This window comes from Taeniopygia guttata, chromosome 4, assembly GCF_048771995.1.
Source record: "Taeniopygia guttata chromosome 4, bTaeGut7.mat, whole genome shotgun sequence".
In the NCBI taxonomy this organism is placed as follows: domain Eukaryota; kingdom Metazoa; phylum Chordata; class Aves; order Passeriformes; family Estrildidae; genus Taeniopygia; species Taeniopygia guttata.
In genome coordinates, this window is record NC_133028.1 from 66,290,743 (window position 1) to 66,316,072 (window position 25,330).

General features: G+C 40.5%; 1 protein-coding gene across 3 annotated transcripts in view; it reads left to right on the forward strand.

The window, feature by feature from the left end:
* TNIP3 (TNFAIP3 interacting protein 3) overlaps positions 1-25,330 on the forward strand; it is a 55,169-nt gene that overhangs the window by 9,988 nt on the left and 19,851 nt on the right. For 2 of the 3 annotated variants that reach the window (XM_030272009.4, XM_072928789.1), the window contains 3 exons: positions 12,702-12,787; positions 19,216-19,348; positions 24,797-24,883. In XM_030272009.4, the coding sequence (XP_030127869.4) occupies positions 12,723-12,787; positions 19,216-19,348; positions 24,797-24,883 (285 nt within the window). In that variant the 5' untranslated portion in view covers positions 12,702-12,722. Of the gene's footprint in view, positions 1-12,701; positions 12,788-19,215; positions 19,349-19,395; positions 20,295-24,796; positions 24,884-25,330 lie in introns of those variants that run through there. The other variant, XM_030272012.4, reaches the window with a different exon arrangement.

Genomic DNA, 25,330 nt, shown 5'->3' on the forward strand with positions numbered 1-25,330 from the left:
GCCACAAAGATGTACAATTTCTCATAATGCTGTAAGAAAAAGAGCAGTTAAAAAACCACTCTGAGCTGAAGGTGGGGGGATTTCCTTAGGAAGAATGCTTGGAAAGGGCCTTGGTCTGAACAAGACTGGGAGACAGTCAGTTCCTAACTTGCTGACAGAAGTGCCTGTGCTGAATAGGAGGACACAGCTCCATCCCTCAACCCCCAAAATGCTTTTGGGTTTGCATCTTTCCAAAAGTACTTAATGCTGAAGACTCAGAATCCCGTAGCAATTCCCTATAATGCCTGATTGGCTTGCCTGCCAATCCTGTTACCTCTCAGATAACAGGACAAAAGGCTGAATATGCTCTTTTAGGAGTTTAGGTTGAACTAACCTTGAATGCTTGCAAACATTTAGAAGACTTACAAGTAGTAATCTATCAGACTTACAGCCATTCTGCTGTGGTTTAAACCTTCCTTCAAAATAGGATGCACAGAGAACTGCGGAAGCTTAGAGTAAGGTCATGAGTAATAGGTGGATAAATATCCCTACATTATAAAATAATCTGCAGTGTTTAATGTTTTTCCTAGGTTATAATTGCTGGGGAAGTACATAACGGAAGTAGAACTTTGTTTGCTGCAACATTTCAGTCCTCCAATAACTTTTTTTTTTTTTTTCCTTAAAGGAAAATAGAAAAGAAAAAAAAAACAAAAACAAAAACCTTATCTCCACTCCAGCAAATGGCTTTTCCTTACATGATTTATAAAAATTAATCATTTTAACAACTTTTTTGTTTGCTGTTCAAAGAAGTTTTATATTTTTCTTGATTGTTCCCCAATGCCTATACATTGCCTCTGTCTATGTTTTATGAGTAAAATCTAAATAACACAAGGGTACAGTTTCCATAAAATTAAGGTCATACGAGGTGGAAATAGCAGCCTAAGATCAGAAGTTCCTTCATTTTTATAGTCCTTTTGTTTGGTAACAGGAAACAGCTCTAAGGCAGTTTGCTTGTAGGATATATAGTAGTGTTTGCCTTTATAGATTTGTGTGTGTGTGTCTACAGGCTTATGTGATGGAGAGCTGCCTTAGGAATATTTGAATCTGGCTTCTAACAACAAGAGAGCTCTCTCTTGTGTGGTTATTAGCTTTACCACACACTTGGAGAACAATATTGCAGAGTTGTAAGCAGGTATTACTCTTGTTTTCACAAAAAGGGAAATATTAGATTCATATGCTTCATGGGGAGGGTGGGGTGGACAGCTTCTGCTTCAGTGCTATGATGAATGCTGGTGCTTGTAGAAAGGTCATCAGATCCTCCAAAGAAGCTGGGAAAGAGTACAATTCTCATCTGAAATGTAAATATCACTTCTCCCGACCTTCCTCCCCTCCAAGGTACCTTTCCTTCTGTCCACCAACAGCCAGGATACCTCCTCTGAGATAGCCTCATTTCTCTTTGCCTTGGTCAGCTGCAAACCCAGGTGGAGGCATCTTTCTCTATTCAGCCACCTGTATGGAGGGCAAACACCAGGTCTCACTGGGTACATTAGAGTTATTTCCTTTCTTCCTTTTCTTACCTTTCTTCTTTTTTCCTTTCACTTTTAAGCCATATTCATGCTGTTGTCTATCATGTTATTCCATTCTCAGCCCTGTCTGTGGAAGTATCCACTGTTCTGGGTGAACATAGTAGCTCATTGCACTCCTTGCTGCTGAGATAAAAATCAGAGATCAGAAAAACTTAGTTTTGTGGTAGGTCAAGTTATTGAGAAAATTCTGAGTCCTCTGGGATCTCTGTCTGATTTTATTTTTGCAGCTCAGCCAAGAAAACAGCAAAGGCAGGGAAGTGTCTGCAACTTGCAGGTTTTGGCAGTCCCTGAATCTGGGTGAAAATGCTTTTGCTTCCTGCAAAAATACCATGTAGTAGTCTCCATGTAGTAAAGGTCACTTTTCTGTCAAACCACTAAATTTTGCTTTAAGATTTCATTGACGTAGAGAGTAGTAAATTTAGTATAGCTCCAGGGCTGACTTTTCTCTCTTGGTAATTGGCAAGCAGGTGAAGGTGTGTATGGATAGGGAAGAAATCTCTTAGAAGTGGGTGCAGAAAGAGAAAATGATTTCTTGGAGGATTTAGACACTGTTTAAAATTAGGTTTAATTCCAATTTGGACCAGAATTTAAACACTGCAGTACTTCAGTAAAAATTGTAGTGGTGGAGACCAGTGGGTGGGAAACCAGCTCAAGGTGGTCTTATTGCCAAGAAAAAAAGTTTTGTAGTCAAACCTTCCTAACACTGCTGCATGCTTAAACTTCATGGGGTTGACAAATGTCATAGAAGGGATGTTCCCACAAACACAAAAAAGAGATGTCCCCATGATCCCACAAACTTTGTTCCTGCTGGAAACTGCTGCTGGCCTGATGTAAAGCCTGTTTTCATACTTGGTGTTATATCAATTTCATGAGCATCTTCAGTAAAATCCAGTGAAATAGCATAATATATTTGAGAAAAGTAAAGAATTCATAGAATCACCATGTAAGACCTCATAAAGGAGCTGTGGCATTTCCATTTTTTTTCCATAAGGAAGAGAGATTTTGCTGTGGGTGGTCTTCTGTTCACAGCTAAGCAGTAAAGCCACACAGTAAGCAGGAACAAAATGGGTGGGAAGTGCCTTGACTTTTAATACATCTCAGGCAAAATCTGTTTTAGTCCAAACTAAAAGCAGCTCACTAAAATTTAGGATAGAGCTGGGCAGCAGCATCTCCCTCCCTCAGAAAGCCACTTCTGTGAGCACAGAAATATATTTTAATACTGTATGAAGAGCGGATGAGTGAGAACCTCACCTTTAAGTGTTTAGTTCACCTCAAAAACCTGACAGCTGGGACTGGCTGTCTCACTGCTACTTCTTGATCTGATGTTAGCCTGTTCAAGACATAGATAACTAAAAAAGAGCAGCCAGCCTATTTGTGAGCGAAGCAGAAGAGAGAATTTTAGCTTGAGAAAGCCCTGAGTGCGTGGGAGCAGTTCTTATTCATGCACCAGAGAGAGAGAAGGACAGCTGCAGACAGCCAGGGAGTAAGTGAGGCTTGTGTGGAGGACAGCAGGCTGCCTTGTTTCAGCAGAACCATCTCCTAATGCCCTAAGTATGGTACCAAAGTGTCAGCTTCATGCTAAATCTCAGAACATTTCTAGGCAGCAAATCTGTCTTAAGTTGCCTCTCCAGAATACTGGAGTCCCCAGGTGTTTTGAGCACTATTGAAATTGCTTTTTTCTCCCCAGTCTTCTTTCTTCTTTGTAGTACTCTTTTCTCTCTTGAATAATACTTACATGTCAATTAAGCTCTTTACAAGTCATCAAGGATCTGGTACTTCAAGCTGTTGTCTTTGCATTATATTAAATTTTCTCTAACTCATTTCCTTATTTTTCCCCTATGGGAAGCCCCTAAACAAGCAGTTCTTCAGTGGACAATAAAATAATTGGAATGGCAACCATCCAACCTGGCCTTTTTCTAGATAAGTGGTTTGAGTATGCCTAAGAACCAATGAAGTTTTTATTATTCAGTTTTGTGTGGTGTGGCCAAAGGGGTTTTCTTCTTCTGAATGGGGGCAGTGGGAAAGTCAGGTAAAAAGGTGATTTCTGCTGTACCCCCACAGTGTTCCACTGGAGGCTAAAATAAAAGGGTTCCCCCTTCAAATTTTCCATTGACTGCTTTTCTCTGCCTCCACCAAACACTTTGTTGTGCCTGCCTTGCTGTGATGGAAATGTCAATACTTTCGTATCACCAATGTTTACAGGAGGTAAAATAGAAAACCCTCTAATTGTTTGAGTCAGAGGGTTGTGAAGCTGCTGTTAACAGGAAAGGGAGGGCCCATGTGTTCTTCTCCTCTTCTCTGGAAGCAGGAAGGATGCTGTGCCCTGTTAACCTCTGCTGCACAGCTGGAGCATCACATCCCTGCCTGAGCCTGCTTTGGGCATGGCTGGTGCTTGGAGTAGCCCAGCAAAACAGGAAATGTCCAGGCTCAGAAGAACTCCAGTTAAAATATTTGTGGTTTGTATTTTATTCAGGGAATGCTTCTCAGAATCAATTCTCATCTTTAGTCACTTCTCTCATGGGGTGGCATAAGAAGGCACCTGACCTTAAAGCCTTAACAGTCCTGGCTTTGGCTTGTCCTGCATGAGGAGGAAAGTGGCTCTTCCTGGCATCCCTGGCAGAAACCACAGTGGATCTGTTGAAAAGGTGATGGATAATAAACCCAGGAGTTACACACATGCAAAGTTTTAATTTAGCCCCATCATTGTTGAGCTGACAAATGACAAAATGGCAACCGTGCCCTGAACTATTTCCAGTCCCATTGCAATTAAGCATGTTGGTCAGTCCAAAGGTGAAAACTGTGTTTGAGTGAAGTGAAAGCCAAAAATATAGAAGGCTAAATTCACTGTATTCTGTGTGAATACATTGCTGAATAATATTTAATGCTATTCCCTTCTTATTCAGTCATCCAGTGGGAAAAGCATTTTTCTTCAGAGGATTACCTCTTGGCTTTGATTTCTTTTGCTGCTTGGATTTGAGTATGTATCAATCACCCCCCAGCACTTTTCCACTAAGCCTTTCCTGAGTTTCAAACATCCCCTGTTGAGGCTGTTCAGCTTTTTATAAATACTTATGTAAAATTAAACAGGAGGTCAGGGTAAGAACAAGTGACTGATGTGGAGCTGAGTGTGAATACTGTTCCAAGAAGTGGAAGATGTTGATGCTGTTGCATTTTTAAAATTTATTTTAAGCAGGCAGACAGTAAATCTGAGCTCTTGTTGGTAAATGTGTGAACCATCAAACTGAAGTCATTAATATTTTGTTTGAGAAAATGACAGTAAATGCTTCATATGGAGTGGAACACTATTGCAAAAGACTGGAGAAATTGCCCTGCATCTCCAGCAGTTAAAACATTGATCCAGGAGGTACAAACACAGTTAAGTTCCCTTCAGGGAAAGGCAGGGGAAAGAATTGGACCTTGGTTTCCTGATCCTAACCCTGGCCTGTTGTTTCCTCTGTTATAATTGCAAATGCCTCCAGCATAGTTTTGTTTGAACAAACCTGAAGTGAATTGAACATGAATTTGCAAATGAGTGCTCTCCATGTGCATGTGAGGAGCTGAGTAAGTTCTTTGACAGAAAAAGAACCACCCTGCTTCCCTGAGCAGCTGAAATGTTTCTGCTAGGAGAATGGGAATGCTCTCAGGGCAGTTAGATCGCGAGTGTTACAACAGGAATCTCCTAAAAATCTCAGCAGGGATTTTAGTCCTCGGTGCAGAACTGCACAGGCTTTGTTGTCATCAAAACTGAAACTGATACGCCAATCAGACTTAGAGATGAGTGTTTTTCTGAGCTTACCTATCGTGAATCTTTCACTTCTAGGTGACAGCATGATAATTTTTATCATGTCTGAAACTTGATTAATCAACTCCTGTGTGCAGTGGGCTATAGCTTGGAATGAATAGTAGATTCTTGAAAATGCTGCATCACTTCTTGTCTGGTGAAGGGGAGACATTTCTGCAGCCTTCACCTCTACAGCGCTCTTCCTCGGAATGAAAATCAGATATGATAGGGTGGTGTTTCTGGTCAGGGGCAGAGCTGAATGTCACTGCTGATGAGGAGACTGGTCAAACTGAGCACTGATTCTGTAAGAGAAACCTTTAGAATAAATTCTAATTAAAAATACATTCCTAGAAATGGCTCCCTGACCTATTTGCCCCTTACAGTAAATTATTCTGCTTCTAGATTGATATTTGTGTTCTGTTCAATTTGAGTTGATGCAGCTTTTCCACCATAGTGGACCACCACTTTTCCCACAGAGCAGCTCTTGCTGGTGCGTGGGCGAAGCGTTGTGTCACTGCTCTGTGCTAATCTGAAGAATGAGAGGGAATCCTCTGTGGTCTCTTATAAGCAGTGCTTTCAAGTAGGTCTGTGTGGGCTGTGTTTGAGAGAGATGAATGTGCACGCAGTGGTAGAATGACTTTAGGAAAGGGGTTTCCCTTAAGCCTGGGGTGTAGGTTAAACCTTGAGATATATATACACAGGTACAGGTTTGCCTCCAAACCACTTAGTTCTCATTTGATTCAGAGAGCCTTTATTTGAGACTGGGATGTCCTAACCTGGCAGTACAGAGACGGACACCTTCCCTAAATATGGTGAGTAACATCTGCATTCATTGGAAATTTGTACTGGTAGGTCTCCTCCTAGCCTCAGAGTCAAATCATGAGCCTCTTTTCCCTTCTCATCTACCAAAAAAACCTGATATTTTAAAAGTTTATTTTTTTCCTAAGTGGTTTTGTAATTTCTTCTTACTGTGTATATAGAATGACTATAGGAATGTTCTTTTATTTACTTCTCCTGAAAAAAGTTGGACAATGAAGAGTACAGCAACAGTAAAGGATATATTGCCATATACATTACTGACTATATTAAACAGTTATTTTGGGGTAAATTTAGTGGTACAAAGATTTGGTGCACCTATACTGGGTTTGACCAGATTCCCTCTTTTTGGATAAGGTTTCTGCTGAGAACTTGGCAAGTGTCATCTGTTCTGTGGAGTTTGGAATGTTCTCTGAGCTGCTGCTGAGCAGGCACAGGATTCCCTTAGGCAGTTCTATCATTAGGACATCAACTACAAATTATTTTCAATAATCCACATAGCATTTGAGAATGGGCTAGGTGATATTTTGCTTGCCTTGTGGCTGTAAATTGTCATTAAAGCTGCACCTCACAAGTTTTGATGCATCCTAATCTTGAGTAAGGAATACCTGGAGCTGCAGTATTACAACCTCCTTTTTCTGGGGCCTGTGTTGTTTGCTTTGTTTGCTGCCAGAGGGCACATTCCTGTTTCTGCTGTGGCAGCTAGAAGGGCTCTAGACTGTTCAACCTCCCTTTTAAAATGAAGCAAAAGTTCTCATCTTCCCTTGGCTCAATTCTATATCCCCAGGACATGGTGATATGCTGCTGGCATAGTCCAAATTTCTGGCACATATCCAGAAGTGTGGGAGTGCTGGAATGAGTGGAAAGCAACATATCCTTCTGAGTTGTTTAGGACACCTTTCTGTGGGGTCTGTGTTTTCCTTTGTCCTTTTTTTTTTTTTTTTTTTTTCCCCTGGGATTTTAAAGCTTGTTTGGAGGGCATGAATCTTACAGAGAACAGAGCTGCATTCCTCTTCTAAATCAACTCTTATTCTCTTATTGTCTCCTTGCTGTTAAACTTCCCTTCTTTTTAGTGCATTGCTTTTTGTAGCTAGTGCTGCCTCTGCCTTTTTTTGCGGACATGTGGCTCCTGTACTTGGAGTAATCTCCTTTCCGTTACTTTTTTATATCCTACCTCCTTATACTGCACAGATTTGATTCCAAAGTAGTGGAATTGATACTTCCTAACTTTTATCTCTTGGTTTAGATTGTATGAGAAAGTTTCGTCCTTTCCTATCAGGACATCAGTTTCACTGCAGTGACATCTCTATTAAAAATTATCCAGCAAAAGTCCCACATTTTAGGTGCTATCAATGAATATCATAGTTACTATTCTTGCTTTTATCCTGCAGCATTTTTCCTTTTCACTTCTGTATTTTATCTTTCTGAAAGCTTCCTATCTGTGCTTTGGTAATGAATAATACTAAGCCTTTTCTTTTACTGCATTATTTACAGTTGACATTTAACAAATAAATACTTCCTTCCCATCTTGCCCACCTCCAAATAATTTGTTGAGCAAATTACAATTGGACAGAGATAATGAGAAAATAACATTGAAAATATATATATTGTTGTGGGCTTTATTTTATCAAAATATGATATAGTTTTTAAAAAATTAATTGTATTCTATTAACAATTTGCTTCTATAGAAATTGTGTACAGTAAGTGTGCTCAAAGTATCATGGACTTTGTACCCAGACCTCTGTGCACTACTTGGCTTTAGCTGAACTGAACATTTGCCATGAATTCAAGATTTCTTCTAAATATATTAAAAATGAGGAGTCTCATTTTTAACAGGAGAAATACTGAGGGTGTTTTGAGGTAGGCTGTGTGTCTTTAATGGCTTGGTGAGATGATATTTGCAACTTCCTCTGGTCACTTCTTATGTGACTCTTTTGCATGTTGGAAGTGTGGTCATTATATTTTTGACTCTGAGCTCGTGTTTTGTGGCCTTTCAAATGAGACAGTGTGCTTTAAACTCACTTGTGCAGATACCTGTGTGGAGTGGCTGAGAGTGAGCCAAATGTAAATGTGTAAAATGTATGTCACCCGAGGCTGAGCACAACTGTGGTGGCTTTTTTGTGGCAACTGATTTCAATTTGAAGAAGGGATTTATACTCACTAGGTTATCATCTTCTGACTTTTAGATCTTCTCAAGATCTTCAGTTCAAAGATACTTAGGAATTTGCTGATTGGCAAAGGGAGAAACATGCCTGCAAATTGGTTTTGTCTAAGTTCCAATTCAAGAAACAAGTGTTGTATTGATTTTGAATAAGGTCCTGTTGTGTAAAGCAGTGTTTTCATTTAAAGCCACTGACAGGAATTTGTGTGTGTCAAGAGGAGCATTTTCACAAAGCCAGTATGGGGGAGCATAGCCCACGCTGCTTATCAAGTCATGGATATCACAGCTCCATGGGAGGGCATTTGGGAATTAAGTTCTTGCAGGGATGGCTGCTCAAAATCTACTGTTACCTTAATCAAAGAGAATTGTACTTAATATTGAGATCAGCTTAAGGTATTCAGCATTAAATCTTCCTGCATCACACGGGCCACTACCAGTTTCATTTTGTCCAAATTAAATTAGGTAAGACAGAGCCGAGGAAACTATCTACTCTTTATTTTTGGCTAAAATCAATCTTTGGATTTAAAATTTTGGTTAGAAGCTGTCTTATATTGAAGTCTCAGCACTTTATCAGGAAATAACGGGGGAGGAGACAGTTGGCAGGTCTTGCTGTGTTTGTGGCTTTTTCTAGGCAGCATTTGTGTCTATGAAGCTGCATTTTCAGCAAAGGGCAGACAGACATGCAGGGTAATGGCTGGTTCAGGTGCTACTCTGAGAACCAAACCTGGGAATATCTAGGTAAGGGGAGTTGGCAGAAATTTGGTTTCTTCATGCCAAAAAAGTCTTGAAGGCTTTATTCCCATTTTAGATTAGTTTCATTGAGTGTTGCTTAGGCTCTCTTTTATCAAATGTTCTTTTATTTTTCTGGTTGTTCTTCCATTTTGACCACATTTACTGTAATAATGCATTTCTCCCTCCCACTCCTCCTACACGACAGCCACACACAAATAATGTGTAACCTGCTGGCTTGTTTATCAACAGCACTGGTGATGATGTTTGTTCCACTTAGTTTTGGAGCTATTTTGCAATATGGGTAATACTTAAATGAGGTAAGTTTACTCAGCCTGGCCGTGACAGGCCGTGCAGCTTTCAAAACACAAAAATGTGTATTACTGGAAAGGTAACTTATGAGTGGGTTTATTCCTTGTGTGAATTTTGTTAGCATATGCTTTAATTTATTTGGCTTATTGTTTCTTTTCGGTTTTCTCTACTGGGATAATGTCTGGTGATGGTGGTCATCTGTAAAATTGAACCATTGAGTTGATCTAGGCAGGAAAACCAAACCAAACATCTCCTTTCCCCTTTTCTGCACTTTTAGTCTGGCTCATCTCTGGCATTCATTTTACATTGCATTCCTACAAAATATTGCTTTGGTACAAATTAAATAAAAGTGAATTACTGAGCAAGTTTGGGTAAAATGAGTAAGGGTTTGGAAACATTAGATGCTCTTAAGCTAGAACTAGACTTGGGGAAAGAAAAAGAGAATGAGGCAAGAGCAGTGCAGGATTTAACATTTACAATAAGGATGTTTGTGAAAAGCACTTTGGAAAACATTTTGAAACACCAGTGTGATGAGTGCCTCTCTGGTTGTAATCAATTTTACAGTTAAGATTTCATTGGAATTAGTGAGTCTCATTGTTTTTCTTGAACAATGTAATTTTTTTTCATCCCCAAATATATTTTTTCTATGTGGGAAACTTGTTTCTAATGCAAATTAATACTCCATCCAAAAAAGTGCCTTTTTGACCTATTCTGGGTGTATCTACAAAATACTTAGGGCTTGGAGCCACGATAAATTTGGTGAGTGAACACCAAGGAAATTCTGCACACTTTTTAACAAGCATTTCCAATTATTGCAAAATCCCATAAATCTGTGAGCAGGACTGATTCTGTTTTACTTCAGGGTGTTCCTGTTCTTAAAAGCCTTGACAGAAAGCAGAAAATTTATGTAATTCTGGGCAATCCTTTACATGACCATTACAACCTTCTCTTTTACAGAGCCTTAATTCTTTGAAGTACCTGAATTTTATCCATCTAGGCTTCAGTCTGCCAGATCTAATAAAAACCTACAGCATTACACTGCATATTATGGTTGTAAAAACTTCTGGTTGTCCTAATAACGAACACTTGCATGGGGCACAATGGCTGGGTTGCATCTCTTTCGTTCAGGTTCTCAAGCGGAGATTTGGATTTTAGCTGCAAAATCTGCATATGACTAAGAGTCAGGAGACCTGCACAACGTCCCCCACCCCAGCAGTGTGAGCAGCAGAAATGCATGCTTCTGCTGCCTGGGTGTGCAGCTGGGCCACACAGGGATGTGGGACTTGTCAGCTTTTAGCAGCTTTTTCTGTGTTTCCCTGGCTCAGTGGAGCAGGGACACAGAAAACCCAGAGTGTCCTCACTGCAGCCCCAGAGAGCTCCCCAGCAGGGCCCCCAAATCTGGCTCGTACTGCAGAACCAGGAAATAACACAGTAACTAAATAAATATATTTTTGTTCATTCACCACTAGTTTTTTCCTTTCCAGTTTTTCAGAATGTTGCTTGTGTCTTACATGACTCTTACCAACATGGGTGACATATTTTCGGTGACTTTTAGCCTCCATCATTTTAATGTGGGCTGCAATATTGTGCCCAGCTTGGCAAATACATCTGAAACAGGTGAAATGTTAAAGTTCAGTGGCACAAACTAGAGCTGGAGTAGCAGTCTGAATTCTGTGGTGCTCTGGGTCAGTTTTGGTGTTTTTTACATTCTGCTTCCTTTTGGTCATTTTGCTTGCTTTTTTTTTTTTTTTTTTTTTGTTGTTGTTGTTGTTGTCTCAGTGGCAGTAGAGTGTTCATTTCAGGTCAATATTTTTCAAATTTTATATTTAGTCAGACACATGCAGGCCAAGTTCAGGCACTCCAAAATAAGGCTTAGTCCTCACTTAGTACCCAGTGTCTGCTGCTCCTGTTGAAATCAATCAAATGCAGCTTTCCATACTTCAGTGTGATTGTATAATGATTAAACAGACACTCATAAAACTCAGACAAGCTGGAATAAAGTTTCACATGAATCTGAATTGACATTTTTCTTAATAGGATCCTTGTAATTAGTGATTACCAGATGAATTTAGAATGTGTGAAATGCCTGCAGGAATTGGAATTAAGAAGGGCAGGAGATGCCAAACACCTCAGATCTTCTGCTGGCAACCTTTCACTTTAAATTTCTGCCCTGCTCATAGAGGAAGCAGCATGGTTTCTATAAAATGTTCAGCTGTGGTTTCACATTCAGTTGATGTTACCAATAAAGAGAGTGACTTGTAATTGAAAACTGATTTGCTTATAAATAGCAGGTTTAGCTCTGGATGGTTCCCCTCTTCATTTCAGTGGTCACCTTGCTGTCCTTAAGATAGGTCTCCTAAAAGATGTCAATATTCAGTTCTAACAACTACCATAATGATATTGTTTGTTCAAAAGAGAAGACTAAGGCTTCTGGGCTCCTTTTCTGATGAACTAGAGGTGTATGAAGAAACATACCCAGGGCTGTCACCAGCCTGCAGCACAGGAGCAGAATGATTCCTCTGGATGAGGTGATGTTGGCTCACTCTTTGTACAATGTCTTCTTCCACTTGAGATGGAGAGGTGATGCCTGCTTTTTTTATGTTTGGAGTTCTAATTCAAAATCTCCAGTTTCAAGGGATTATCTTAATGTGGACTGCTTACTGTTGCCCTGTAACAGCCCTTTTCTTTGGGAACCTGGTTTGGGATTTTTTGTCTCCCTTCTCTTTGGAAATACAGTGCTGGAGACTAACTTGCCTGACCAGAGGGAAGCTTGTTAGAAGCTTGTAGAGTGCTTGAACAGCACACTCATGCTCAATAATTTACATGTGGCTCCTTTTATCTTCTCTCCAAGTTATTTAGATCAGAGTCATTACTCAAATTCTCTTAATTTTGGAGCAGTAGTTTTACTGGGCACTTCCATGACGCATAAGAATTTTTTGGACAATGTGAGGACGCGCTTGAATTCTAGAATATGAAAAATAATTGATTCTTTTATGATGACTAATAAAAGTCCTTTTTGCAACTCTTCCAGTGTTCCTGCAACTGCTGGCAGCTTTGTTCCTTGGGTAGAGTTTTGTCACCACAGCCAGAGATTGTTGTTGCTCCTGCCCTTGCAGAGCTGTCCCTGACACAGTAGCAGACTTAACAGTGGATGGTGCTGGAAAGGAAGAAGTAGATTCCTGGCTTGCTTGTCAATCATTTGTAGTTTATGAAGAATAAAATAGAAATACAAGACACTGTTCTCACTGTAATTAGTTACCTAACTTTTTCCTCTTAGATTGTTGATGTTTTTACTTCCCCTTAAAAACTCCTTTGTTTCCTTCCCTGTTCCTGATAGATTCACTGTGAGGAGCTCAAAATGAAGAAGAAAGATGAAGAGGATTGCATGGAGCTCTGCCCCCATCAGTGTGTTGAGATGGAAAGGTACTGTGTTAATGTTACATGGAAAAAACTCCTTTGCTAAAATTTTTTTGGGCACCTGCAGTTTCACAAGGTAGTTTCACTGGTAACACTGAGAGTATTAAGTATGATGCAGTGAGTGTCCTCTGCCTTTCAGCTGAGGCTGCCTAGCAGGCAATGAGCTGACCTGACTTCAAGAGCTGGTTGTCCCCTGTCAGCTACTGTATGTTACATTTCCTGGCTGCATTTCCAAATGGTTTTCGTCTGCCTGTCCTGCTCGTGCTGTTAGTAGATCACTGCAAATACCTCAGCTCTGTGTGGTAGACACAGACTCGAATCATAGGCTTGATTTCCTCCAAAGGCTCAGCCCAGCTCAGCAGGGCGTTGGTGAAGCATCCCCATCCTCGCCCAGGCTGAAGTAGGAGGCAGAATGGGCTGCTTGTGGTGATGCCTGATTTGAAAAGAGTAGTGGTGTCAAGTACCAGTTAAAAATGTCAGCTCTGTGCAATTGCACTGCATCAGAGTCACGGCTTTCCAGAGGAACAAGCACATGTAAGACGTGAACAGACTAGTGAGGCTCCAGCTGACTCTGCAGGGCAAGCAGCCAGTCCAGAAGGGGCTTTGGAAGGGATATCATTCCAAAAAGGCACATACTAAAGCCAGCAAAGTGCCCTGAAAGGGGCACAAGCTTTTCTAGGCATTGATGTCCACAGAAAAATAGCGAGCACTTGAAAAACCATCTAGATTTGCCTCCCTTCGTGTCCTTTTAGCTATCAGTTCTTTCAACACATTCCTGCCACCTCCCCACAGCTTTCTGCATGTGTGCCTTTCAGTGGGAGAGTTCAACTGCTCAGACAGCACGTGCTGCTTGGTGGCTCTGCTTGGCCAAGCTTTCCAGCTGATGGATTTTCATGGCAAAAAATCAATTCCCTTTCCACTGGTGATCCACACGCAGCTACTTGAGGCCTTGGGGCTGAGTCTGGGTGACAGTGCCCAACTTGCTGCCTCTCCAGGGAGACAGTTGTCTGCAACTCACTCATGGCTCATTTGAAGCCTGAGAAAGTTGGTGGAAATAATTTAATTGTCTTTTCTGAGGTTTGAAGGCAGCCAAAATGTTGTCCATCATGAAGGCAGTCAATATTAAGTGGAAGATCCAAGTGAAAGGGGGATGATGCTGTTTCCCTGACATACAGGCTGTATGGAGTACAGGAGTGAGGCAGCAGCATGGAAACTTCCCAAGGGACAGGAATATCCAGGCATAGAGGGAAAAAGTAACGTAAGTTAATAACATCATAAGTATAATAACATACATAAGTAACATCATTTAATGCAAACCAACAGCCATGGTCTTCTTGCATGTTGCAAATTTCCTGAGGGGAGTAGTGAAACACTGAGATACTGAGTGCCTGTATATCAGTAGCTTTCCTTCTCCTCAGTGAGCTGGGATGGATTATAGGTGCTGCTTCACTTAATCACTGGGGCCCCCTTTTTGGTTTTCTATTTTTTTTTTTGGCTTGTTTTCAGAGAAAACCAGATGTGTTTCCATTAAGAACATGCCCTCCTTTTGTTGTCATTTGTGTAATTCTTAAAATTAAGCAAAAGTATTAAGGAATAATTGTTTCTGCTCACATTAACAGCACACAGCTTCTCCAGATGTGGCATTTGACAGCCCAACAGCTGCTGGCTATTAAATGTGCCTTAAAAGGCCCATTCCTTTGTCATAAAGGGAACAGAAGTGTAGGGACGTTTATGGGGTGAGAGGCAGATGTTTTGGCTACATCAGATTTGAGGGAAAGTTTTAAGTGTTTCTCTGCTATGGTCACATTGCATGTTTTAACCCCTATCATACACCTTATGGAGCTCTCTTCTTGGCACTGAGGTGAGATTATTCCTAATCCCACACTGACCTGTGGGACATCTCACTCTGAAGACAGAGCAGTTCTGCCAGGCAAATCTCAGCTGATGCTTGGTTGGCTTTCCAGCTATGCTCTTGAAATACTGGATAAATTTTTGGGGTTGAAATTCAGGTTAAAATATTCAGCTAAAACCAATTTGAAATAATGTGTTGCCTTTTTTTTTTCCCCTCTAAACTCTCTTTTTAAGTATCTACTCATAATAATCAAAGGCAGGTGTTCTTTTTGTGTTTGTCCCAGCACAGTATGTTTTATGCCCAATAAACTATTTTTTATGGTGGTACATGTGAGGTGGAACATGGAACGAGTGGAGCCCAATTTCAAAAGTTCTGACTCAAATTCCCAAGCCTAAACTTTCAGTGGAGTGTTGAGTACTGGAATAGCACCACTGGTCCTTAGGGAGCTGCACCACTTTTAAACAATTCTCTATCAGCTTAGAGTCTGCTAAACCCCTAAGAGCTTATGGGGCTGCACAATTTTCTTTCAGTAACAAAAGTCTTTTTGTCTTCTTGGCAAGATTTTCTTCTTCCTATTGCTTATTGGACTGGAAATTCTTTGCTGTTTTTTAGTCTTAACTGGAGAAGATTTCAATATAAAAATCCCAATGTATTTGCATGGAAAAAAACCCCAAGACTTCTACAAAACTGAATTAAAAGAGAGCAAATGTTCTGCAAAATTACATGGAACATAAGAGAATAGGCTTGTTCTACAGATGAACTGTCATTTTTAAGAATTATATTCCTATTTTTATTCCTATTTTAAGTCTATTTCTAGAGCAAGTTAGATTAAATATTCCATAATTCAGTCTGATTCTTCCTTTCTCCCTCTTATTCTACAGGCCTTTTTCTGACATGAAGTCTATTATCATAAATAAGGGAAATATTAGCTGAAGCAAGTAGTCTTGAAATTTGGCACATTTTTAATTTATCTGACTAGTTCTTTCTCCATAATTCAAATGCAGAAATTTCTTTTTTTCCATGAATTTATTTCCTAGGCTTAGCCAAGCAAGAATCGTATATCCCAAATGCCCACCCAAGGGGATGAAGCACATGTTTTACCATTAAGCTCTGGAATTCATTTCCCATCAAAATATGACTCCATGGTGTTGGTGTCTGGCTGTAAATCCTGTCTTAAAGCCTTTATTTCACATTTGTTTATGGTGTGTATTTGTGCTTTCACCACCACAAGAGAATGACCCCAGCACACCAGCCTTGAAATTAATATTTAAAATAGAATTATATGGCTTTGGTATTAGTATTGTGCAATAAATGCCTCAGGACATCTTGTAGATATGTCCATTGTTACCATGTAACTGCTATGAGTAAGGAATAATGCCAGTTTCCAGTCAAAAACAGGGAAAGCCAAGAGATGCAAAACTGGGACTCTTACGGAGCTTCTACCTTCTTACTTGAGGAAATTCTGGTTTTCAGCCTTCAATCTATGCTGCTCAAACCCAAAGCATGGAGCTGATCATGTTTTGGCTCTCCCCTTAAAGATGGAGTTGCTGTAAAAAGTATGCAACCATTTATAATCAAACAATCATTATTACTTAGAGCATGATACTATTACAAATAATATCAAAAATAAAAATAAATAGGCCAGTGGAGCTTAAAAACTGAAGTGGTACAAAGGTGCTATATGTAGATTTTATATCTTTGTATATTTTACAAAGTATACTTTAGAAAGCTTTAGCACGTAGAAGACATATATTTCGTCTTGTATGAACACAGAAAAATGCTTTTAATGTTTTCTGAAAAATTTTAATGGTGCAGAGGTGTACCTGTGAACTCCAGAAACCAAAAGCAATTTTGACAACTGTTCTGTGCAGAATCTGAATGCTGTGTGCCCTCTAGAGCTCTCTTGGGGGAAGCTCTGGTAGTCAGCTTGTCTTGGTCTGGGGTAGCTCCTCAGCACAAGTCCCTTGATGTATTCAGGTACTCAGAGCATCTGTGTGCTCTGAAAGTCCAGATTCTAAATCAGACGTACACAGCAGATATGATTAATGTTTTACCCACTGCAAATGTGTCCTTCTGATTATCAAAGTGGCTGATAATAAAATGCTGATAAATGCACTAATAGTTTCTCAGTCTAAAAATGAAGTAACTTTCTGACTTTTATGATAGATTTCAAACACAGAGCAGAAATTGGTTTGTAGAGGTCTGAGCCTTTTGTAGTTCTCTTTCTTTTACCCAGGCACAGCTGGGTCCTGCTCTTGCCCAGGTAAATCCAGAAAGAAGAATGTAGGGAGAGACAAAGGTAGGAGCAGCCAGAGGTGAATATCATTTACAGCTACAACATCAAACTGTGGTGAGCAGAGTAGAGGAATGAACACTTCCTGGCTGAAAAAAAAATATTCAAAGCCAACCCCCTACGTTTTTGGGGTATTTCTCAGCTTGGTTCATGCTCTGACCTCAGGAGGTTGTGGTCACACATCTCCACTTGCAGTGGCTGAACCAGCAGCAGAGCTGAGTTCAGCCTGCCTAAGCATTTGCTGCTGCACTCCTGCCAGATGGTTGCTCGTCTTTTTACTCTCCCCAGGGCTGCACCTGGGCATTATTACTTTATTCTGAGTATTTTTTCCTTAGGCTTTGCTGTATCATTTGGCTTAAAAGAGTTTAAAAGCACTGGCTACTCTGCCCAAGCTGCGGAGTAGATGGTGCTGGCAGCTGGGGGTGGTAAATTGCAGCAGCGAGTGGCTGCTTCCGTGCTGTGGCTTTTCAGCTTTTCTGAGCAGCCTCAGAAGCTGCGAGGGCTCTGCCCAGGGCATGTGCACCTCTGCTGCACAAAGCTGTCTCAGACAGCTCAGGCATCAGGAACTGGAGTCCAAATGGGCTGAAAGTGCTGTTTTCCAGGGAGCTGCACTTGAGGGTGCGGAGTGCCTGCTCTGGCTGCTACCCGAGGTGCGGGAAGCTCAGCACAGAATTGCTTAGAAAAAGTGCCCCTTGCCCTGGCTTACCCAGGATTTTGCAACTTTTAGCCAGACAGAGAAGGGCTGGATTTCTTTCGCAAGGTTCGTCGCTTTCCTCCTGCAGTTTTCTCCTTGAGCTGCAACGTGGCGCCCATGCTGCTGCTGGGGCTCACCTGCCACCCACACACAGCTGAGCCTTTGGAACCTGCCACCAGCCCTCAGAGCAGCTGCAGCCTCCTGCACCACTGTGGAGTTCATGAAAATGTGCCTTGGCAAGGTCTTGCTTTTAATCCTCAGGGCCATGAAAGTACAGCTTATCTAACTACCAGCAGCAAGTAAAAAAAACCAAAAAAAACCTCTAGAATTTTACTCCCTCTTATTTGCTACTCTTGGTATTTTATTTCCTCTTGGAAATAATTTTGTATCCATGCTTAGTGAAAATACTTCTGCTGAGTAGTCTCTGTGTTTTAAATATGGAGCATTAAATGAATCATTCTATGCTATCAGCATGAAATTCACCACACTTATTTACTCTTACGATTAAGATAGATGAGTTTGTGTATCTGGTAATTTTATCAATTTCACTTCAAGAGTTTCCTCAGAACCTGTGGTTCAATCCCTGAGGATTGTCTGTCTAAACTTCAGGAAGTATAATTGATAAATTCCTAGAGCTTTCAGTTTTTCTGGTGGTTCAAATAAAGAATTCTGTATTTTCTGTTGAAATCAAGAAGTAATCTTGCTGTAACAGGTTGGTGATTTTTTTTAAGCCTTGCAGTTTGCTTTCTGGTCATGCATTAATTATATTTAGAATTGGTTTAAGTTGATTAGGCAATGAAGTCTAAGCTTGCAAAAGAGATGAATCTTTCTTGATAACTTGGGTTCATCTAGGAGATTTAGGGGCTCATGTTAATTATTTCAGTTAATTATCTGGAAGTCACATTCCACCATTACAGTGTATCGATTTAATCAGCCCTAGCTGCAAGTTTGTTCTGTGAATTTTGAACAAGCCCTTATGTGCACCCAAGTCCTGTATATCCTTAGGAGAGAGACTGAAAGAAAATAATTTTCCCACCAAAAAACCATAATTTTAAGTGTTCTCAACACACCAGTTTTTTTGGTTTTTTTTTTACAAGGTATAAATGTTTTTTAAAAGGAACCTTTAAAGGAAAAAAAAAATTAAAATGCGTGTCAGGTGTCTGCTACAAAGTGTTAGAGAAAACAAAATGTGCCATCAAAAGACTTTGTGAACTGAGCACCTAGTTTTGCAGTTCTAAACATATTCAACTGTTCTGATTGCATTTTTGCTGAAGCTGAATTTAAAACTCTTGAAACTGTGAGTGGGTGAGGTTGAGGGCATATGGCAGTCTTCCTACAATCCCCAAAAGGATCAATTTGGATTTTGTAGGTGAAAAGTGGTAAAATTCATAAAGGCTTCTTCTGTAAGTATTTTAAATGAATTTCTGCCATGAAGCACTTTGAGATTGTGTGTCACTGCCCTGGTGCTCTCTGCTTGTGTTACCAGGAAGGAAGGGAGCCAGAGCCTGGTGCAGGACCAGCTCTGCATTCTCACATTCAGAAGTAAGCCTCAAGTTCTGGTGTAAAGTTTAATATTGCTTTTTCTTCCTAAGCAGGTGTGAAAGTAAAGAGCTGGATGTTGAAATAAGGAACCTGATAGGGAAGAGCAACACTTTGGAGTCTTGTGAAGACCCCAAACCTCTTGCCCAAGAGAGGCTGAGCCCTCAGAGAACTTCGTGTTCCCTTAAGGTAAATGCAGTGTGCTTTTGCAATGTTTATCTGCCAGGAAAGAACGTTCAGGGGATGTTCTCTGTGGGACTTGACTATACATGAAACTTTAGGATTTCTGAAATGATGCAATGAACTTGCTACACAGTTTTTTTCCCTGATATAGCTGCTTTCTGGTATGAGGAAGAGTGACTGAGAAGGTACATTTTATAGCGCTTTAAAAGGTCAGCTAAACCCACTGATTATTATCCTAAGTGTGAAACCCTGTAGCCAGTTGTCCCTTTTGGATAACACAGATCCTTGGGACTGTGTAACCCCCAAAACACTGTCATTTTTGATGCATTTGGATGTTCTGATTTAACTGGGAATGAGCAGAGGTGTGGGACACAAAGACCTGTGGAAGTGTCAGAAAGGCTTTCAGATTAATAGGAAGAGAGGAGGAGGAAAATGATGATGATTCAAACCCACACTTGTGTGGTATTGCAAACAGAAAATTGTAAGCCACCTGCTAAGGCAATTGTCTTTGCCTGCAGAGAAGCGGTGGTTAGCAAGCCTGTCAGAAACTTGTTCTGGGTTTCCCTCTCAGTTTCACTCCTCCCCTCTGAAATATCGAGAATAGAAGGAATTTTCCCGTTTTCCAAAAACTAGGAGCCAGGAGGAGGGAGGGGTGCAGAGCAGAGGAGTGATTAAACCGTGAATGATCCACTTGCAAGGGATGACACTCTTACCTGTGTGACTCCAGCACGGGATGGGGAGAGGAAAACTCTGAAGGTTGTACGCCGAGGCACGATGCAGGAAATTAGTGAGGAGGTAAAAGGGAGATGACTCTCTTCTACGAAATCCGAAATTACACACAGCTCCTTTCACATGCAAACCGCCATCTCCAGAATGACTCATGACCTCGGGGCACGAAGCTGAGCCGAGGCTAAGGAGACGCCGCAGGGTCAGACCAGTGGGATTAGAAACGGTGAGAGAAGCCACAGGGAGGGATGGGGATTCCCGGAGGCAGGGGAGAAGCAAGCGTGGTGAAGTGCAGAACCTAACTGTGAAATTACAAGCCACAAATGATCAATGGAAACACCGAGTTCCACTAGTTAGCCTCTCTCCAGGAGAAGGAGACATAAAAAAGGATTTGGGGGATGTGGGGAATGTGAGGAGTAAAGAGAAAGGATGTGCTCACCTGGACCCTTTCTGAAGGATACTGCAATGCTTCACACGGGAGACCGTGGCAGCATTTAATCTGTGGTGCTTTTATGCTCTTTGCATTTATAGCACTTCTTGCCTGTAAAATGTGTGTGTGTTTGTGGTTTTCAGAGCTTGACAGTCCTGTTGAGCTTCAACAACAAAGGTGCTAGGAGTACCTGTCTTGGATTGTGTGTTTTGGGAAAGGAGGTCATATTTTTAACACCCGGTAGACTTTGTGAAGATTATGAAATAATATTTTTAAAAACCCCCACACCAGAAAATAACCATTTGGGAAATTATACTGATTTGGACTTAAAATGAGGGGCCAATGATATGTTTAACAGCAGGTCATTTTCATTCTGTAGATTTTTTTGGAGTGAAGAGTATAAATTACACTCTTTAGAATGGCATTTCCATCTGACCTTAAATCACTTTCAAGCCTAATATTTAAGTATCTCTAAACAAATTCCCCTTTTTGCCAGGATTTTTTTTCCATAAAAATTTATTAACTTCTAAGCACATCCTTCAGTCTGTGATTCCTTCAGTTGTAGCTTGTCCTGATGCTGCATTCTCCGTTCCAGGAAAGGGAATAGATTTGCATTTTTTAGATTTGCAAATTGTCATCCAATTATTTTCACATGAAACTTGCATTTTAATCAGCAGGCCTGAGTTTGCGAATACTCAGGTACTTGAGAGGCTTATGGTCCCTTATGGTTCATGGATAAAGGAGATCCTGAAGCAGGAGCCTGTGCTCAAATATTTTGATTTACTCCAAAACCATGTCTTGCTCTAATTTTGTCTGGTTCCCACGTATTAAGACACAAATTAGCATCTGACATAGTTAGTGAAGGGAAAATCCCTTTATAGCACATTTCTGTGGTGAGGCACAGTGGCCAGGTTGAGGCAAGAAGAGGCAGATTCTTCTTCTGGTTCAAGAGCCAATTTTATTCTTCAGCTAAAATTTCTCATTTTTTACCATTTCACCGCATGCCTCAGAATGGGCAAATGGATACTGTGGCAAACACTGCTGGCAAAACAGGTTCAGCAATAGAGCCAAAAACAAAGTTCAACTGAAACATAAGTAGAGTGAAGGCTCCCAAAAAGCCACCGAATTTTAATCCAAGTAATCTCAGAGTTAATCTAGTTTCTACAAGTCTACAACAACAAATTAAAAAAATTAAAATAAAAACATTTTCAACAAACCTCACAGCAGATGAATGATCAGCTAGGAAAAAAAATATGACTTTGTCTTTTTATATGATTTTGTTATCATCAAGGAAAGCCTCGCATTTGCTTGCATCGGGGCTTTTAGTGATTCTTGGTTTCGCTGCAGTTACTGAGCAGACAGAATTTTCAGAAGTGAGAAATGGTTTTCATTATCTGAATTTGAGTGATATTTTGTAATACTGTGACACAAGTTGTTCCCAGAATTAAGATCCAGTACTCTGAAAATGAGAACTTCTATCATCTTGTGGTGTTGAGGCTTGTGAGAGGGTTCAGTGCTGGCCACAGCTCCAAGGCTCTGATTTTTCTCCCACTGCAAGCTTCCCAAAGATGCCTAAAAGGCCTTTATGCTCAGGAAGCTCAGGTCATCCTAGAATACAAACTAAAATATTTTTCATTGTTCAACAAGTCATTAAAAGAAAACAAAACAACAATCACAAAGCTGCTACTAATAGAAATTACAGAGTATCATGGAAATAAACTAGAAATTAATAAGAGGCTTCTAAATTGTTATAAGGTGCCACTTGGGAGTTTACTTAGGAAGTGTGAGGGGCAGCAAATTCTCCCATTTACTTCCTGAGCAGCTTTTTCCATACCTGGCAGATTTGTAGATTTGTAAATGCTTTTACAGTCTGGAATTTTCCAAGCATTTAAAACCGTGTGTTTTGTTCAATAGCTTCAAACCAAGTATAAATGCTTTAAAAGATTTGTAGGGCTTTTTGAATTCTGAAAACTGATAGGTCTCAAAGTTTCAAGCATTTCTATGTAACTGAGGTTTCTGGAGTGCTATTGTACAACCAAGTTTTTCTTGATAGCAGCAAACATCGCTGCGAAATCAATGAAAATCAATGTTGTCATCTCCTTCTCTTTCTTTTTGGTGCTATTAACTGTTTTCACAGAGACAGACAATGATTTTGCTTCAAACTCTCAGTTTTGGCTGGTAGCATACCATCACCTCTGAAGAGCTTGAGTTTTTGTTCTCTACTCATTGGCATTTCTTCTCTTCATACAGATTTCAGACATACTCTTGTTTCTCCAATCTGTTTTTATGTGGCAACCAGTTATCCCTGTGAATGCTAAGGCACTGAAAAGTACTTTAGTCTTAGTTCTATTCTGTCCAATTTTATGTAAAATCATTCACTTCAAGTGGTCATTATTGCAGTCATGAAGAAATCACTAACAAGGTGTTTTAATGTCCAGGTAGCTTTCCAGGAAACTACTCAGCTCTCCAGGAAACTGTTGTGACCTAAATTATAGGTCTAACCAAGGTCTCAGCCTCATCCTCTCTTCCAAGTAATTTGAGCATTAATGTCTTTCAAGTGGAAGCTGTGGTTCATGAGTGGGGCTGTGCCCTGCTCTTCTGCCCCACTGAGGGGACCTCTCAGAGCCTCACTCACCACATCCCACCGTGCTCTTGTGAGGAAACCAGAATCTGGGGCTGCTTTGCCTTGCAGGCCACACCATAAAATGCAGTTGTTCAACCCGAGCTTTCTCCAAAAGTGAACGTGCTGCTGGTGTGGGGATGAGACTGGTGAGTGGGAGCTGGGGAAGGGACAGTGTCTGGGCTTGAGAGGCATCACCCTCAAGAGCAGATGTGCAATGTGGAAGGCTTGTGATTGTATTTTTATTAAGCAGATGTCCAGTGTTGGTGCTTTTCTGCGCCAGTTTATAGTCTTCAACCTGATATGCTCAATGTCTAGTTTTGATATAGGTACAGATGTAATTCTAATTTTTGATGAATAGGATTACTCCTATGTAGAATCTGAAATGTCTTCATTAAAATAACCTTTGTTTTTAAATTTTTCTCTTGATACACCACAAGTTTTCCATCTGGTCCTTAAACCAAGAGAAAAATGGAAAGAACCTCAGGGTAGCAGGACATATTTCATATGCAAATATTATAAGTCAGTAGCGTTCTTCCAAATTGGGGTTTGTATCTTGCAAAAGAGGATTTGCTTAGTCATACATTGTGAACCAGATATCTGGAATGTGAGTGCAAAATTTCAGCATTTCACAGGATTACTTTACTTTCTCTAAATCTGTTTTTTGGAAATTGAAAGATGGATTTCTATTATTTTTATGTTGAATTTCACAGGTTAGCTTTCATTTCATTCCTTCAAAATGTAATAAGAAACATCTGCTGCTACTGCAAAAGCCATAGACCCAGAGATCTTTCCACAATAAGGAGTAGGATATTTCTTCTGTGCTTCCCTCTGAAATCCATTATTTTTCAGAATTCCAAGACTGAGGACGAGAACGCTTTGCACTTTTCTGTTTCATTCTGACTTTGTATAGGAAGTCAGTGCAAGCCTTTTCTTTGTTAATCTTTTCTGTGAGTTTAATTTGGTAAGGCTAACATCTTCCTCCAAATGGGAAACTGAGGCACAGCTTTGGAGTGTTGGGTACCTTTGAGTACCCAAGTCTTGAGTGTCTTGATGCTGGATCCGTGCTATGGTAAGGCAAGTGGCAGAAGTGCAAACACAATGTTGGTCATTCTTCATCTATGTGCAGCTTTTCTTTGGGGAAACAAATCAATTTTCCGGTGTTGGTTTTCCCCTAAACATCTTGGGGTTTTTGTATGGGGGTGCTCTTCCCTGTAGCTGTTAACAGACTTTGCTATTGCTCCTTTAGAATCATGACTCACTCATTCTTCTGTTCTGATAATCACTCTTGGTGTCAATAATTGTTGTAATTACTGAAGTCATTTTTTATAACTGGAAGCAGGGATAGAAAAGCCTGTCCTCTTCTTTACTGAAAAAGCAAATACTCTTCCTTCCCTAACATGCAACTTCCTCTCTGGGGGGAACTGGCCAGACAATTGTGACTTCCATGCACACAAAGCTGCCTTGCCTGGCACATTAGTCATAGGCATTGTGCTTCATCCATTCTGGGAAGCCCCAGCCAGGAAGGAGGAAAAGGTTAAAATCAGAATTCCACCAGTACTTTCTGGATCGTAGCTGCTTCCACAGGCAGCACTCCTGGATCTTCTGGGTCTGAAAGCAATTCTCCTGCTTTTTTAGCCAACACAAAATCTGTTTCATTGCTCTTCTTCCTCCAAAGAGCCACAGTGAAGGAAACGCTCCAGGCTGGCTTGGATGCAACTGGGCAGGTGGGAGTGACATGGAAGCTCCAGCAGAACCATTGCAGGTAAGTGGCAGTGTTGGCTGTTCTCTGAAGTGTTTTCTGATTAACAGGTGCTAGTGCAGGTCACTTTGTAGATTGACAATTATGGGCTGATCTTGGTGCTCTAATAGAGTTTTCTCAATCATTTAAACTATGTAAGAGTGGAAGGAAATGTTAGAAATACTTTTGCAGATGGCATTCTTAGAAGCCCTTTTCTAATGGGGTTTTTTGACCTCCAGAAGTTGCACAAAGGATGCAGAGTGGTTCATTTAAGTGACCCCATAACTTCTGTGAGCAGTATTTGGGCTAGTTGGTGCCAAGTTTATGTGTAGTTGAGTTGTCCTATTCACATTATCACTATTCTTAAATATGTTCTTCAATATATGCCTAAGGCCCAGATGCTGAAAGCAATTCAGCATGGGAATAACTCCATTAGCTGCCAGGTATTGCTTCAGATACTCTAAATTAAAC